Consider the following 17,397-nt stretch of genomic DNA (forward strand, 5'->3'; position numbering starts at 1 on the left):
CAGGTGGGGCGCGGGGGGCGCAGCTGGGGCGCGGGGGGCGCGGACGGCGCAGGAGGGGCGAACTGCGCGGGGCGGGGGCGCGGGAGGGGCGCGGGGCGTGCAGGGGCTGCCGCTGTCCCCGCACCCCGCCTGGGCTGCGCCCCTTCACGCTGTGGCTGAGCCGAGGTCCCTCGCAGACAGCCTGGACCTTCTCTCGGAGCTTTTTCTGGAAGTGGAGGGTGTCTCATGTTGGGCGATCTGGATAGGATTTCTCCTTTTTGCTCATAAGGCGTCACCTCGGTGGAACTGACTCCAAGGGGTTCGCCGAGGGAAGCGGGGTGGTCGCGGTGCTGGCAGCAGAGGAGGAGAAGGAGGAGGGCGGACCCTGCGGTGGGCCGCCAGCAGCCCGGCCGGCCGTTCCCTCCGCTCACAATGCCTTTCAAAGCGCTCCAGACCTTCAAAGAAAAAATTCTGAAACCTGGAAAGGAAAGAGTGAAGAGCGCCGTGGGAGCTTCGCTGGGGATGATACAAAGGTAAAGTGGGACTGCAAACTTTTGGATTATTGCCAGTAGCTTCACATTGTCGGTATCGCATTTTTAAAACCACAGTGTCATGAAGAGGGCTGGGGTCAAGTTAGGTGGCCTCTGAAGCCCCTTCCCGCTCCAGCGGTCTGTGCCAGGAGGAAAAGAAGATGCATCACAAGTGCAAGGTGGAATTAGGAAAATACCAAGACAAGGGCTCTGTTTATATGGCAGGATGAGCACTCCCTGGTGATATATTGCACAGAATGCGTCTGGTACTAATGTAGAAAAGGTTTAGAGAGATCTTTTATGTTAATTAAACACTAATGACAAATATTATGCTTTGAGCAAAAATAAATTTTTAAGAATTTTTCACTTTATTTTTCATTAAAAATGAAAATGAAATATTTGCAAAATTTTTTAACTTTGCGTATATAAACGATGTAAAGTGATTCCTGATCTTGTAGTTTTCAAAAGGAAGGATAGTTACACAATAGTTTAAGGAAGGTAACTTAAAGCAGTATTTAAAGTAGAAAATCTCACATGGTTTTCTTGAGAAAATGTTTAAGTAATGTCATTGAATTGAATAAGGTTTACGGGCACATCAAAAAATAAATCTTGTTTTTTTTTTAAAGTAAATTATATTTTTGTTGGAAACAATGTTTACCATAAGATGAATGAATTGATGAGACATTTAAATTTGTGAATTTGTGGACACAATAAATGCCTTCTGAGGTTTTATAGATGAAATAATCAATGTTTTTTGTGTAAAAGGTAGGATAATGCCTTTATCTTATGAAAAAGAATGTGAAAAATACCTTTGATAAGCTTTTGATATGTTTGAATGTTTATTTCTAATATTTATGAGTGAAAATGCCATTTAGTATCTCCTTTCAACTTTTCTATGTTATCTCTTAAATTTAAAAACTTTTACATTGAAAGAACTAACTCTAGGCAAATAGACTCATTCCATTTTGGGTGTTTTAAATTTTCTATGCATCACTTTTGATAAGCTTTCATAATAAGAGAATTGGGTTGAACACCTTATTAATTTAGTAATTAAAAACAAAAAGACTTCAATCAGATCTACACTGAATTATCAGGTACAGATTAAAACCTAGCGCAGTGATAGTGGATAAACCTAGGAAATAATTATAATAGCACTTTCTTCTAAGAGTGCTTTGTCTTGAGCACTCACCAGGTGACGTCTTATTGTGGTATCCATCTGATTAAAAATGCAAAAAAGAAGGCACAATAGCCTAATTGGTTTATTCAAGTGATAACAATGACAGTCAGGAATAAAAGCCATGACTTTGGATCATTGTCTCGTTATAAACAGCAAATTCTGCCTTATTTTATAAAATATTAGACAAAAAAAACTTGAGAATTTTCTTTTCAAAACCAAGTTTAATTCCTTCCTTTGAAATTTAATTGCTTTTTTTTAAAAAAAAAAATAAGCAATTAAATAGGATGCTTCCTATTTTTTTCTGAAGCATCCTAAGAGCTGGTTTTGCTGTGTTTGAATGGGGTAGCCACTTGAGGATCCTTTTGTTTGCAAAGGATTACTTTTCTTATGGAGATAACAAAATTAATAATTTCCAAATTTTGTGACCACAAACAAAAATTGAGCTCTGTGTCTGGGAGTCTGAACAACTTCCTCGATTGCATCACAAAGCAACAGAGCAACGACTCACGTAGTACTTGAGGCATAGGACTTGCGAAATAAATGCTCTGAGTTGTCATAACTGTAGAATCGTTTTAGAAAACTAGGACCAAACGCAGACCTCTTCTTTCAGCCGTCTCTGGAGAGAACTTACTAGCACAGGAAGGAAGGAAAGGCTTTACTTGACTGGCAGTCCACGTGGATGGATCCTCAGCTCTTCGCACAGACCCTCAGCGGGGGCTCTGCCAGGGGGACAGCTTTGCCCCTGGCTCCGTGGAAACGTCAAGCTGATAGTGGAGATAGTGGCACAGGGATTCAGTATGGTAATTGGATGTAAAATGCTTTGCCCAGAACCTGACACATCATGGGCATTGCCTCACTTTGTTGATTTCCACGTAAAACTACTTGGCAGAATCCAAGGTTAAAAAAAAATATCACAAAGAACTGTTTTCTGTTTTGGAAGAGGCAGGGGCATCCAGAAGTTAAGAGCTCCCTGCTTTCTCATTTAGCTGCGGTGTAAATCATAAAGGCCATAGATGAGTGAACTGATGTGATGTCTCTAATAATGCTTTTTCATCAGGAATATTCCTTGCAGCCAGGGGAGTGGGAAGTTCATGGGGCAGCAGTGGAGAGATCTCAGGTGGAGCCACCTTCTCTCAGGTGGCTGTTCTCCCTGGAGAACAGTCATTGATAAAAGGCAGCTAAACCATGCATCAGGTAAAGGTACGATATTTTAGATGTGCAGGAAGGAAGAGGATGCACTCACTTATAATCCAGTGTTGGAACAGAGGCAAAGAAGACATTAAATTCAGGAATAATTGTCCAGAAATTGATATGCAGATTTGTTCAACTTAAATGGCAATAGAGTGTCCTCTAATTGTTTATGTGTAATAAAGTCATAGTGGCAAACACGTAATTCTCACAACCACCTATCAAGTGGATAATGTGTAATCTTATCATCACAATTTTACAGATGAAGAAACTGAGGCACAGGGAGGTTAAGTAGCTTGCCCAAGGTCACGCAGCTTTTAAGTGGCAAGCTGGGTTTCAAACCAGATGCTTTGTGCTCCCTGTTCTTAATCATTTCACTCTGTTGGCTCCTTAACCAAGTATCTTTCTTTTTCTGATTTGCTGTCTTGAAACTTAACCACTTGTTTCGATGTAGGTAGTTACTTGGGATGCAGTATAGCTAGTGACCTCTGAACTTTATGGCAAGTATGGGTCTGTCTCCTAAGCAGTTGTAATACTGAAGACGTCCCCATGGCAGGCCGAGGGCGAAGTGTGCGCTCCGTAGCGGGATTTATGTCTTTCCCTCACAGAGAGGAACCGATCCCTGTGCATGTCCATTCTCAGCCTACAGCAGTTGTTTACCTAACGTGTCCTAGATACGCACTTCCTGCTACATCGGCAGAGGCAGGTGTGCTAGCGGGCGGCTCTGATAGGGACACTGGACTGCTGTACCATCAGTTACTTCTTGCCTGCAGGACTTCAGGTAACTGGCTTCTGCCCTTGCAGCAGGGGCGATTCTATTAAAACAAAGTCAGGTCACATCTCTCCCCTGCTCAAAACCTCCCCCCGGTTTCCCACTCACTCAGAGTTAAAGCCAGTGGTCTTCCCATGACCATCGATTCCACGCGTGATCAGAGAAGCCTCTGACTTCATCGGACTTTCTTTTCCGGCCTTACTCAGTCCCACCCACCACATGAGCCTCCTTGCTGTTAGTGGAGCAGCTCCGACCCACTCCTGTCTCTGCTTCTGCACTAATCTGCTCCCTTTACCCACACGCTTTTATCCCAAATAGCACAACAGCTCATTCGTTCACTCTCTTCAAGTCTCTTCTCAAAGCCCGTCCTCCCAGGCAGGACTTCCCAGACCATTCTGTCTAAAGATGAAGCTCACGTTCTTTCCGACTCCCTCACTACCCCTCCTCCCTGCTTTGTTTGATTCCTTGGCTTTATTTCACTCCACCTCTGTCTTGTGTAGGGTTCCCGGAAAGCAAAGCCTCCCACAGGGGTTTGGGTGAGCCTAGGGTGTGCTTTATGGGGTGGGTGGGTGGGGGTGCTTCCCGTGAAACTGTGAGGAAGAGGGGGCCAGGATGTGTCTGGTTATTACAGAGCTGAATCCACAGAGCTGGGCTTCGGGAGAGAAGCTGCACTAGCTGAGCTGTCCCTTTGCGGCACGGTGGCTGGTCTTTGATATATTTGCCTCGGTCCGTCATTGCCCATGGCTGCCCTGGCAGGGCTGAGAATGGAGCAGCTGTGGAAGGGCCGACCTGATCAGATGGGTCTGGGGAGCCCCACTGTCTGCCACAGACCCCTGCACTGCACCCTCAGATCTCCTTGCTTCTCACCCAGGTTCACTCCATCCATAAACACCACGCCAGGAGCCTGTGGTATTAATTCCTGAGGAATCTTTAAGAGAAGAGTTCGTCGGACACATCCAGTGCCCATCCCTGCGGCTGGTCCTTCCTCTCCACCCACTCTTGATTCTCCTCACTCTCAGCTAGCACTGCTGCTTCCTGCTCGGTGGGTTCAGCCAGACTGTCACCCTTGAGGGCTGTGGGCCTTTGGTTGACATATCCTTATCAGGTCATGATGATTGGCCCATTTACAGTTAAAACTGGGCACGACAGCATCAGCAGATGCACCTGTAGATAACCTGAGTATCAAACGCGTCTCTTCCTGCTCCCATTTCCTGTATTTCCTAAGTCTTCCTGAGCCTCGAGATCAATCACCCTTACCCTGTGGTGACTCCTCGACTTGCCTTCCGATCGTGGCATGAGGACCCGGGGGAGACAAGGGCAGCAGTCTCAGCTGTGTATTTGGTGGGATTTGCACCGTGTTCCCTACAGAAAAGCTTCCTGCCTCGGGAATCTAGACCTCTGGGTCAAAGTGAAAGAGATGGGGTCCTTTCACGTGGTGAGTGGGGCCATTCCTACCGCCACCCCTTATTTCTCAGGCCCATGCATTCTACCTTTTGGGGCCCTAGCACCATATAATCTGGTTTGTAGAATGTCCTGCTTCTTGAAGGCTAGCTCCTTCTCCTCATGGCGATTTATCTCCTCGGTGGCATCTTTAAGAGGCCGTCAGCTCCTGGATGATGTGGGGGATGACACGGACGACGGGTCCCGTCATCCTGTGCCACTACTGCACTTTTTTGACATAATTAGGTGTCTTGATCCAAGGAGGTGTTATTTGGAATCCTCTGCAGGAAAACCAGGCACACTGAGTCCTCAGATAGTGATACTGGCTCGAGAGGCAAACTCATGGGTAGAATAAGTGTCAGACCCTATTAGGAAGAGCTACTACCCTTTCCAGGATGGAAGGGAGCAGATAGCTTTTTCCCCCAAGAGGCTGGTTTGTCTCCTTGTGGGATTGTAGGGAATTGGGATTCAGTGCTGGTTTTGTGGCTGATGGCAGCAGTAGCCAGGTCAGCCTTGGTGAGTGGGAGCCCACACAGACCTTCCATCTCTGCCCCTATGGTTACTCCATTCACAAGTTCACGTGTGGCCGACGACAAAGTCTGCAGATAGCAACCGGCCAAGTCATTCCATCCATCCGTTGTATAGTTCCTTTTCCAAGAGGCTGCTCTCTAATGCTTGTTCATGTGCAATCTGAAGATCTTCACACTCTGTGCACACTCTCATAGCTTCATCCGCATGTCTTTCCCCCAGATTTCCTTCTTCCGAATCTTCCAATACTGTTCTTTCCAGGCCCTGACCTGTGAGCGTAGCCATGACACTGCCTGTGAGTCCAGGGACAGCCTCACCTTGGGCTGTTTCTCCTTCCGCACAAGCAGAAGACCAACTCGGCTTCCCAAAGCACTACCTGTTGGGAGGATTCCCTCTCACCACTGCCCTTCAGGGCCATCCCCGAGTGGGGCTGCGGTGCAGCAGCGGTCCATATTCGGCTTGGCCTCGCATTCCAGAATGACCCATCTAGGAACTAAGCTCGAGTTTTTTTCCCTCCTGTCAGCTTTTATGGGGTACACAACACTTTCGAACTAGCACATATAGTATGTCCACTTCCTTGACCCTTTTGACCCCTTTCTCTATCAACTGCTGTAACAGTTCTCACATCCCTCCTTAAAAAAATTAAAGAGGGACCTTTTTTTTTCTTTTTTTTTGGCACAGGCAGGTACCAAGAATCAAACTCGAATCTCCACCTGGCAGGCAAGAATTCTTGCCACTGAGTCACTGTTGCACCATCCAAAGAGAGATTCAACAGTCATAAGCCACATGGGAGCCTGTATGTTCTGACATGGACCACAAAATGGTCCATTTTGTGATGGACCTTATAACTTGGTAGGTTTGGCTGCATGGTATCTTGATATGCCATTATCAGATATTCCATCTGTACCAGAGCTCAGTAGCATACAAGGAGCTGTGTTTGAATGTTGTACATTTCTCTACTTTGGATGGCATAACCTTTTTCCAGAATCCTAGTGCCCTATACTATATTCTCCTATTGGGTTTCTTTTTCCATTCCTTTCTATATTAGTTTGCAAGCTGCTGAAATGCGATATACCAGAACTGGAATGGCTTTTCAAAAGGGGAATGTAATAAGTTACAAGTTTACAGCTATAAGGAACTGGAAGTGTCCAAATTAAGGCACTAAGAAGAGGTTACCTTCACTGAAGAAAGGCCAATGGGTCAGGAACCCCTCTGTCAGCTGGGCAGTGACGTAACTGGTATCTGCTGGTCCCTTGCTCCTGGGCTCCATTGCCTTCAGCCTCTGTTCCTGTGGGGGTCCCTCACTTTGCCTCTCCAGGGCTGGCTTTCATCCCTTGGCTTCCCTTGGCTCTCTCCGGTTCTGGCTGGCTTAATATCTATGATGATGTCTGCTGGGCTCCACGCATCTCCAAACATCCATGTCTCTGTTCTCTTAAGCAATTGTTTTAAAAGTAACCAAGCATCTGCATTTGCTGTCTCTGTCGGCTTTGAGGCTTCTCTTGTTTCTCTAGACTCTGTCGTCTCTGTCAGCTCCAGGTTTCTGTCATTTCTCCAAAATGTTTGCTCCTTTAAAGGCTTTCAGTAAACTAATCAAGATCCACTTGGGATGGATTGAGTCACATCTCCATCCAAACGAAGTTAATACCTACAATTGGGTGTGTCCCATATCCATGAGGATAATCTAATCCAAAGATTCTAACCTACATTACTGAATCAGGATGAAAAGAAATGGCTGCCTCCACAAGATTGAATCAGGATCAAAACATGGCTTTTCTGGGGTACATAATACTTTCAGACTGACACCTCCTGCCTTCCTTTTCCCCTCCCCTGCCCCCCCCACCTTCCTTTTTTCTCTTTGGGTTTTCTTGGAGACTTCACATGCTCTCTTTCCTGTCCGCATTCCTTTAGTGCCATGGGCACGGCAGATAACACAGCCCAAGTGCCAGGGCTGCTCCTATTGCCGCTGGGACCTGCTGCAAGAACTTTCTTGCTTTTGGCCTTCATCAAAACCTGCAGCCTTTTATGCTTCTCGTTACGTAGATTAGAGCAACATTCCCAAGTGTGAAGAAGACTGCCTCCACAACCCAGAGATGTCTGCAACCATCTTGCTTCCTTCTTAGTGGTGGGAGGTGTAAAGTGCAATAACTTTGCCTTTACTCTGAAGAGAGTGTTCTGGAAACCCTCTAAGAACTTCCCACACGTGAAGGGCCTGTGCATCTTTGGAGTGATGGTCTCCTGCCTTCTGGAGCACACGTGTTTTACTGAGGTCTCCACAGGACTTACCGCTTCTTGCCCAGGAGGTTTAAAAGACAGGGTGGCATCAATATAGAGGATTAATGTGATCTGCAGGATCTCAAGAAAGTCTCTTCTGACTATAATATGAGAGAGCACGAGGCTGTGAATATACTGTCATTCATTTCACATGAATGCAAACAGCTTCTGATCCTCCTTAATGGATATGGAAAAAAGGCACCAGAGCCAGAGCAGCATTCTGTGTACATTAAGTAAAGTTTCCACCACCATCCGCTTTGATCCATTCTTCCTTTTTTTTGTAGGGGGGCAGATTGGTGAATAAAAGTCTGAAAGTGAACTAATCTCTGTAATTCTGTTCTGGATTTATCATATTAGCCAGGGATGGTAGTTTCATGGACTTCCACTTGGCTTTTTCTACTACAATAGCTGTAATCCTATAAATCAAGAAACCGATGTAAGGTTTTTGCCACATGCTCGGTATAATCATACCAATTATACATTTGGAAACTTGGGAAGTGACCGCTGGCTAGGTCCAAGGACTCAGTTGCCCCACTACGAGACGGGTCTGCAGCAGGCCTCCATGTATGATTTTCTCTAACAGGAGAGCCCTGAAGGTGTTATAGGTCCATGAAAATCAGCATCAGCTCACCCTTTTATCCATCAGCCCTCAAACAGTCAGATGTTCCCCTTTCTTCAGTGTGGGTTTCTGTGAATAAATGGCTTTATGTTCCTTTGGTGAAGGGCTGGGGGAGTCCCTACTATAGTTTCTTCCTGTGGTGTTGTAGGGTCCTTCGTTATGGACACCCAACTATTTCTTCAGTCATCGAATTCTGGTCTAGAAACTGGGAAAGAGATTGTGATGTTCTGTTTGGGTGAATGACAGCCTGCTGTTCATCTGTTCTTGATCTCTTCTAACTAAACGTAGTAAGCGGCACCCTTGTTGACCTAGAGATACCCGCCATATTCTGTCAGTCATCATTGAATCGAATCCCACAAATGCCATTCTGAATTTGCCGCTCTTGCCTCTGATGGCTAATTGCTACCACTGGCCTCTTCTGTTTTTGAGTTTCAGCATCCTTATTATCACTAGGAAGGCTATTTGTGTAACAGCATCTCTTACTATCAGTGATACTAGTGCTGCCTTCTCCATTGCATCCTTATTTCTTTGATGAAGAGAATCTCCCTCAGCCACTAGAGGAAGGGCTTCTGGTCTTACAGTATTTTGGTTTGCTAATACTGCTGGAATGCCATATACCAGAGATGGAATGGCTTTTAAAAAGGGAATTTATTAAGTTACAAGTTCTATTGCCATAAAAATGTCCAAACTAAGGCACCCACAAAGTGCCCTTAGGGGACTGGGGAGAAAGTAGGAAATCTTCAGTTTTCCCATTTGGGAAATTCCTGCTATTCTTGCAAACAGTGGGGCAACAGATTCAAAAGGCTGAGGCCTTGATCTTGGGGTTCACCCCTATGATGCTTATTCCTGTAAACAGAAGCTAAGCCTACTTATACTTTGCCTAAGAGTCACCCCCAGAGAACCTCTTTTGTTGCTCAGATGTGGCCTCTCTCTCTCAGCCAACATGACAAACAAGCTCATGGCCCTCCCTTCTCTATGTGGGACATGACTCCCAGGGGTGTAAATCTCCCTGGCAATGTGGGACAGAAATCCTGGGTTGAGCTGGGACCTGGCATCATGGGAATGAGAAATCCTTCTTGGCCAAAAAGGGGAAGAGAGAAATGAGAAACTACAAAGCCTCAATGGCTGAGAGATTTCAAACAGAGTTGAGAGATTATCCTGGATGTTATTTGTATGCATTATGTGTATGTCCCTCTTTAGTTTATGGTGTGTTGGAGTAGCTAGAGGGAAGTACCTGAATCTGCAGAAGTGTGTTCCAGTAGCCTTGATTCTTAAAGACAACTATATAACTGTGTAGCTTTTACAGTGTGACTGTGTGATTGTGAAAGGTCTATGTCTGATGCCCCTTTTATCCGGGGTATAGATATATGAGTAAAAAAAAAAAAAGATAAAAAGTAAAGAAATAATAGAGGGAGATAAAGGGTAAAAATTGGGTAGATTAAACTACCATAGTCAATGAGAGGGAGGGATAAGTGGCATGGGATGTATGAGTTCTTTTCTTTTTACTTCTTTTTCTGGAGTGATGCAAATGTTCTAAAAATGCTAATGGCGAAGAATCCACAACTATGTGATGATATTGTGAACCATTAATTGTATAATATGGTTGGACTGTATGTATGTGGATATTTCTCAATAAAAATATTTTTTTGAAAAACAAAACAAAAAGCGAAGAAACTAAGGCATCCGGAGAAGGATACCTTGACTCGAGAAAGGCCAGTGCCTGTCACATGGGAAGGCATGTACTGATGTCTGCTGGTCCTCATTCCCAGTTCTGTTGCTTCCAGCTCTTGATACCAGTGGTTTCCCCTCTAAGCATTTACGGGCTTTCGCTTAGCTCATCCCAGACACAACTCTGGGTTCTGGTTTGCTTAGCATCTCATGGGAATGCACATGGCAGCATTTGCTGCGACTTACATCTCCAAACGTGTGATGCTAGGCGTCCGCTCTGTTGGCGCTCCAGTCATCTTCAAATGTCTACATCTCTGTAGGCTCTGAAGCAACTGTCTTTTCTCCAAAATGTCTCCCCTTCTGAAGGACTCCAGTAAACTAATTAAGACCCACCCTGAATGGGCGGAGTCACATCTCCATCTAAGCAAAAGTCCACACCCACAGTTGGGTGTGAAACATCTCATGGAAACAATTTAACCAAAAGTTTCCACCCTACAAAATTGATTCCAGATTAAAGGACATGGCTTTTATGGGGTACACAACACTTTCGAATGAGCACATATAGTATGTCCACTTCCTTGACCCTTTTGACCCCTTTCTCTATCAACTGCTGTAACAGTTCTCACATCCCTCCTTAAAAAAATTAAAGAGGGACCTTTTTTTCTTTTTTTTTGGCACAGGCAGGTACCAAGAATCAAACTCGAATCTCCACCTTGCCACTGAGTCACTGTTGCACCATCCAAAGAGGGACCTTTTTACTAATCAAGGATATGATCAACATTAAAAAGTCACAAGTTTTTATATCCAGAAATAAGAAAGATCAAAACTTACCTAAAGGAATAAAAGATAGCCAATTTAATCCTCACTGATTTGTCTATATGGTCCAATAAAATGAGTGATCTTTATACCAGGCATTTAAAAAAATGAAATGGGCCTACAGATTAGGTTTATCGGACAATGAAAGGAAAGAGGATGAGAACTGCGGGACCCAAGGAAGGATGCTGTTGTGACCTGAGTGTTCTCTCTGGGGAAGAGCGCGCGTACCACGAAGGGAGAGGCTGGGCCGCCTGTTAGACCAGGCCTCGCTGCACCAGGCCCCATCTTCAGGCACTTACTCGGGGAGAAATTACTGCTGACCAAAGCCTGAAGTCATCATCACATCCACTTTGAGGACATGCTCTGCTCAAGTGCTGGACCAAAGAAACTCTCAATGAGAAAGAAGTCACAGTGGCCATTGCCTCTAACCGTAATACAATAATGATTAGAAATCAGTACATAGTTATTAAAAAAAAAAAGCAGTCATCAGTCTCCATTCAGCATCTGTGCTTTGTCTAAGCTTCCAAGAGCCACCCCAGCAGCTTATTAGAACCACTTCCCTCGGCCTTTGCAAGATGTTAAATCCTGTGTCAGGGGAAAACAGCCTTCATGTTGACAACTCCCCTTTTCCAGCGTCATTGTTCCCCCAGCCCTCCACAGGCCCAGCATATTTGGATACTATTCCCAAGCGTACTTTCTCGCTTCCTTCTCATAAATGCTAGTCCTGATCCTTTGGTGTATAACCCCTGTTCTCCATGGTGGGGTCAGTTCTTCCCCAGTCTGGTCCACGCTGGGCTTCCATTCTAGTTAACTGGCCTCATGGTCAGAAAGGCGGGTGGAAGCTGATACTGATGACGGTCCGCATTGCCTTGTAGGCCATCTGCCTTATTTGAGACCTTGCATGGTTTTCAAGTAAGGGAGGAAGGACATCTGTGCTGATTTGAAGCTGTTCCATACCCCGGAAGAGGCCATGTTCTTTTAATCCATTCCGGTGTGTGCATGTGGTGCATGGGACCTTTCGGCTAGATTATCTCAATTGAGATGTGACCCAGTTCATTCAAGGTGGATCTTAATCTTTACTGGAGTCCTTTTTAAGAAGATAAAAGGCTGAAAAAGCTAAGAGAGCTTGCAGAGAGAAACACCCAGGGAAGTTTGGAGAGAGCAGAGGGAAAAAGCCCCATGGGAGCTAAGAGAGCCATTGAAGCCAGAACCCAGGAGAAAAGGACCAGCAGGCATCACCATGTGCCGTCCCACGTGACAGAGGTGTCCCGGATGCCAGCAGCCTGTCCTCAGAGTCCAGGTACCATCCTGTGGATGCCTTAGTTGGGACACTTTCATAGCCTTAGAACGGTAAATTTGTGAGCTAACAAATCCCCGTTGTAAAAGCCAATCCATTTCTGGTATGTTGCATTCTGGGAGCTTTAGCAAACTGAAATGGCATCTATCTTCCAGCAAGGGATTCAGGGCCGCTTCTGCAGGTCCAGCCGGTTTAGAAGGATCTGAGGCTTTAAGATATTTAAGTGCATCTGCCCTTCATCCCAGGGCTGTTCCTTTGCTGTCAGGGCCCTGGCTAGTGCGTGAGACCACCCTAAACTCAGAATCCCACCTTCCCGGGAGTTCCACTGTTTTTAAAGTGAGCTTTGGATTTTGGAATAATTTTAGATTTACAGAAAAGTTCAAAAGAGAATACAGAGAGTTCCTCTATATTCCTTGTCAAGTTTCCTCTGATATTAATATCTTACATGGTACATTTGCCAAAACTAAGACACCAGCATGAGTGCAAGATAGTATTATAAATTAAACTTTTATTACTTTTTCACTAGTTTTCCACTCAAGTTCTTTTTCTGTTCCAGGATCTAATCCAGGATACCACGTTACATTTTAGTTCTGTTTTTGAAGTCTCCTCTGATCTGTGACGGTGTCTTAGTGTTGCCCTGTTTTTCATGGTCTGGACTGTTTTGATGAACATTGTTCGGGTGTTTTATAGAATGTCCTTCCATTTGTGTCTGTCTGATGTTTTTCTCATGATTAGCCTGGGGTTCTGGGCTTGTGGAAGAGTAATGCAGAAGCGAGTGTCCTTCCTGTCCCGTCCTGTCGGGTGACACGCTGCAGCGTGGCTCCGTGCTGGAGCAGCTCTCCCTGATTATCTGGTGGACAGAGTTTGCCAGCTTTCTCCACCGCGAAGTACTTCCCCCTTCACATGCGCTGTTCTTTGGAAGCAGGTCTTTAAGTCCAGCCCACACTCGAGAGCACAATTTTTGTTTTTTAATTTTTGACATTTCTAGAATTTATTTTGATGTAAGAGTAAAATATGGATCCAATTTTATTTTCATCTACATGGCTACCTATTTTTCTCGACCAATCCCCCAAATGATTTGATATACTGCCATCTTTATCATACTTTACATTTCTTTATGCATTTAGGTTGATTTCTGGTCTTTTAATTCGATTCCATTGATTTATTCATGCTCCATTACCATACTGTTGTTAGTCATACTTAATAAAACAATAATCTTAATTGGTAGGCCTAGCTTTCTCACATTACTTTTTTTTTTTTTTTAATTTAAGAAACTTCCTGGACTTACTTTCTTATTTAATGTTTATACAGGAACTTTATAATAAGCTTGTCTAGTTAAAAATAATCTTATTTTTATTAGGATTTTATTTTATTAAGATTATCTATGGGATTATCTATTGGGGGATTTTGGGGTTCTGTTTAAATTAATCTTTGCATCTGCTGCCCATATAGTGTAGTTATGCAGGTCACTTATGCTATAGCAAGGAGAGAGGAATGTGCATTTGAATAGTGCTTTGCATAAAAAGGATCTCATATTTGTCTAGACCTCTGGGATGATTAGACTGCTTATATATCTGATATTTAATCTTCATAGTACCTCTAAGAGGTAAGTGTTATTAGTTCTGCTTTCAAGATGAAGGAACTGAAGCTTTCAAGGATTAACAGACTTGCTCATAATAATGCTTCTAGCTGGTGGCAGAGTTTGATTTGCACCCCAGTCAGTCCTGAGCTTATTCTAGACCCTCCTCACTTGTCCATCTTTTGATCATTTCTGGCTGTGGACTTTTATTCCTGACCTCTGGAGAAGACAACAGAGACAGACGAATAAATGATGAAGAAGGAGCCAACACTGCAGAGCGTTCCCCTTTATTTGAAATTCTTGAAAGATTGTTCATTTGGTTGGCTCCTCCAGAGAGGGTCGGTCACGCTGGGTTCCCTACCTTACACTTTATCACGGGACAAGGGAGGCAGTCTCTGCCCTCAAGGGTCTAGTGGGAGAGCCAGTAATCCTTTCTCTGGCCAGGAAAAAATACTTCCCAGTGGTCTTCAACAATGCTGGTGGTATTGCTAGATCACACTGAAAAAACTCTGAATGGAGGTTCATGCAGGTTGTGGTACAAATTTGTCAAAAGGGAAAGTGATGTACAAAGGTGGTGCTGAGATGAGAGAAACTGAATTCGAGCCCCATTGGAAAGGGCAGCTTAGTTTGTCACTTTAATGTGAGTATAGACAAATTATACTCAAAGAGTCCAAGCCTGCAGAACAGCCTGTAGTCAAGTGATTGCCCTTTTCTTCTGAGGTTTTGGAAGTCATGCTGGCATAGGTAAGGGCCTCGAGAGGGTAGTTTTGCCAGTTTGACAGTTAAGTCCTGGGCCTCATCTTCAGTTCTACCTGCCCTCCAACTGCAGGACATGAGGGACTCTAAAATGATGACAAGGTAGCCCTCTGGCGCTCACACTTTTCTTTAATTGGTGATTGGTGTCCTGGACCTGGCCTTTTTCTCTCTTCAAAGCAAAATGGAATTTCACAACAGCCATTTGAGAACCCACTTGTGCTGGTTTGAAAGGAAGTATGCCCCCTAGAAAAGCCACGTTTTAATCAAAATCCCATTTCATAAAGGCAGAATAATCCCTATTCAATACTGTATGTTTGAAACTGTAATGAGATCATCTCCCTGGTTGATGTGATTTAGTCAAGAGTGGTTGTTAAACTGGATTAGGGGATGACATGTCTCCACCCATTTGGGTGGGTCTTGATTGGTTTATTGGAGTCCTATAAAAGAGGAAACATTTTGGAGAATGAGAGATTCAGAGAGTGCAGAGGGAAACGACATAGCCATGAGAAGCAGAGTCCACCAGCCAGTGACCTCTGGAGATGAAGAAGGAAAATGCCTCCCGGGGAGCTTCATGAAACAGGAAGCCAGGAGAGAAAGCTAGCAGATGACGCCGTGTCTGCCATGTGCCCTTCCAGATGAGAGAGAAGCTCCGACTGTGTTTGCCATGTGCCTTCTCACTTAAGAGAGGAACCCTGAACTTCGTTCATCGGCCTTCTTGAGCCAAGGTATCTTTCCCTGGATGCCTTTGATTGGACATTTCTATAGACTTGTTTTAATTGGGATATTTTCTCAGCTTTAGAACTGTAAACTAGCAACTCATTAAATTTCCCTTTTTCCCGTTTCTGGTATATTGCCTTCCGGCAGCTAGCAAACTAGAACAGCTACTTTAAGAATGAATGAGACTCTCTGGGAAGACCAGGGAACCAGGTGTAGATGCTCTACATCCAGGAAAAAGGCAGCAGAGAAAATACTGTACTGTATCATTAGACTGTTCTAGATAAAACACAGCTGCCACGACTGCTTTGCTCTAAGTATTATGTGTATGACTTGATGCCAGAAATTCTGCGATAGCAGTGACAGAGCAACCAGTTGCCTCCACCATTGCATTTGCCAGCTCATCAATTCCCTTGCCTACTGCATCCCCTTCTCATTGCTTCCTTCTACAACTAAATCTCGTGCAGGTTCTTCTTTTTGGCAGAGTCCAGCTCACATACCTACATTGTAGCTGCAAGGGAGCCTGGGAAAAGTAGTTTTATCTGCTTTGGTAAAGCAGCCACAAATGATGGTTATTGATTCTGTATGTTATCAACTCTATATATTTGCTCCTAGTTTGATTTTAATTTTTCTACTTTTGATAGAGACATGGGTGCAAAACACTTTTCTTTCCTTTTAACTGTAAGAAAAACAACAGTGCAAGTGTAATGTGAAATGGCAACTGACCTTAGTTTTGGGGTGCAATAGGGAGTAGTGGGGACTCTAATAAACTAGAGCCAATTGTTGCCATGGGAAAATGGGGACCTAATCATGCCAGCTCTTCAGATTTTTAAAAGAAACCAGAAATCCAAGTTTCGTTGTATTTTTTTTAGTATGTTTGAGCTTTAATTTGCTGTTCAAGAAGAAATGTACTTTCACCTGACACGGTGGAGAGTGCTGCCCCAGGAGGCAGGTGGCAGGATCCTCGTTCTCCCTCTCTGTTGGTTCTTTTTTTTTTTTTTTTTTTTAATTTTTTTATTAATCAAAAAAAAGAAAAGAAATTAACACAACATTTAGAAATCATTCCATTCTACAAATGCACTCAGTAATTCTTAGTATCATCACATAGATGTATGATCATCATTTCTTAGTACATTTACATCGATTTAGGAAAAGAACTAGCAAAACAGCAGAAAAAAATATAGAATGTTAATATAGAGAAGAGAATTAAAATAATAATACTAATAATATATATATATATATATAAAAAAGAAAAAGAAAAAAACAAAAACAAAAGATACAAACACACAAACAAACAAAAAACCATATTTCAGGTGCAGCTTCATTCAGTGTTCCAACATAGTTACATTACACTTAGGTATTATTGTGCTGTCCATTTTTGAGTTTTTGTATCTAGTCCTGTTGCACAGTCTGTATCCCTTCAGCTCCAATTACCCATTATCTTACCCTGTTTCTAACTCCTGCTGGTCTCTGTTACCAATGATATATTCCAAGCTGATTCTCAAATGTCGGTTCACATCAGTGGGACCTTACAGTATTTGTCCTTTAGTTTTGGGCTAGACTCACTCAGCATAATGTTCTCTAGGTCCATCCATGTTATTACATGCTTCATAAGTTTAGTCTGTCTTAAAGCTGCATAATATTCCATCGTAGGTATATGCCACAGTTTGTTTAGCCACTCGTCTGTTGATGAACATTTTGGCTGTTTCCATCTCTTTGCAATTATAGATAATGCTGCTATAAACACTGGTGTGCAAATGTCCATCTGTGTCTTTGCCCTTAAGTCCCTTGAGTAGATACCTAGCAGTGGTATTGCTGGGTCATAATCCATTCTGCCATTTTATGTCTTTTGATTGGGAAATTCAGTCCATTAACTTTTAGTATTATTACTGTTTGGATAATATTTTCCTCTAACATTTTGCCTTTTGTATTATATATATCATATCTGATTTTCCTTCTTTCTACACTTTACTCCATACCTCTCTTCTGTCTTTTCGTATCTGACTCTAATGCTCCCTTTAGTATTTCTTGCAGAGCTGGTCTCTTGGTCACAAATTCTCTCA

At 43.6% G+C, this 17,397-nt stretch overlaps 1 protein-coding gene across 1 annotated transcript in view; it reads left to right on the top strand.

Moving 5' to 3' along the window:
- The first annotated feature begins 291 nt into the window (after positions 1 to 291).
- Positions 292 to 17,397, top strand: part of SLC17A8 (solute carrier family 17 member 8) — a 59,201-nt gene continuing 42,095 nt past the window's right edge. The window contains exon 1 of the mRNA XM_077168163.1: positions 292 to 512. Within this exon, the coding sequence (XP_077024278.1) occupies positions 412 to 512 (101 nt within the window). The 5' untranslated portion in view covers positions 292 to 411. The remainder of the gene's footprint in view (positions 513 to 17,397) is intronic.

Source organism: Tamandua tetradactyla, chromosome 7 (genome assembly GCF_023851605.1).
Source record: "Tamandua tetradactyla isolate mTamTet1 chromosome 7, mTamTet1.pri, whole genome shotgun sequence".
In the NCBI taxonomy this organism is placed as follows: Eukaryota; Metazoa; Chordata; class Mammalia; order Pilosa; family Myrmecophagidae; genus Tamandua; species Tamandua tetradactyla.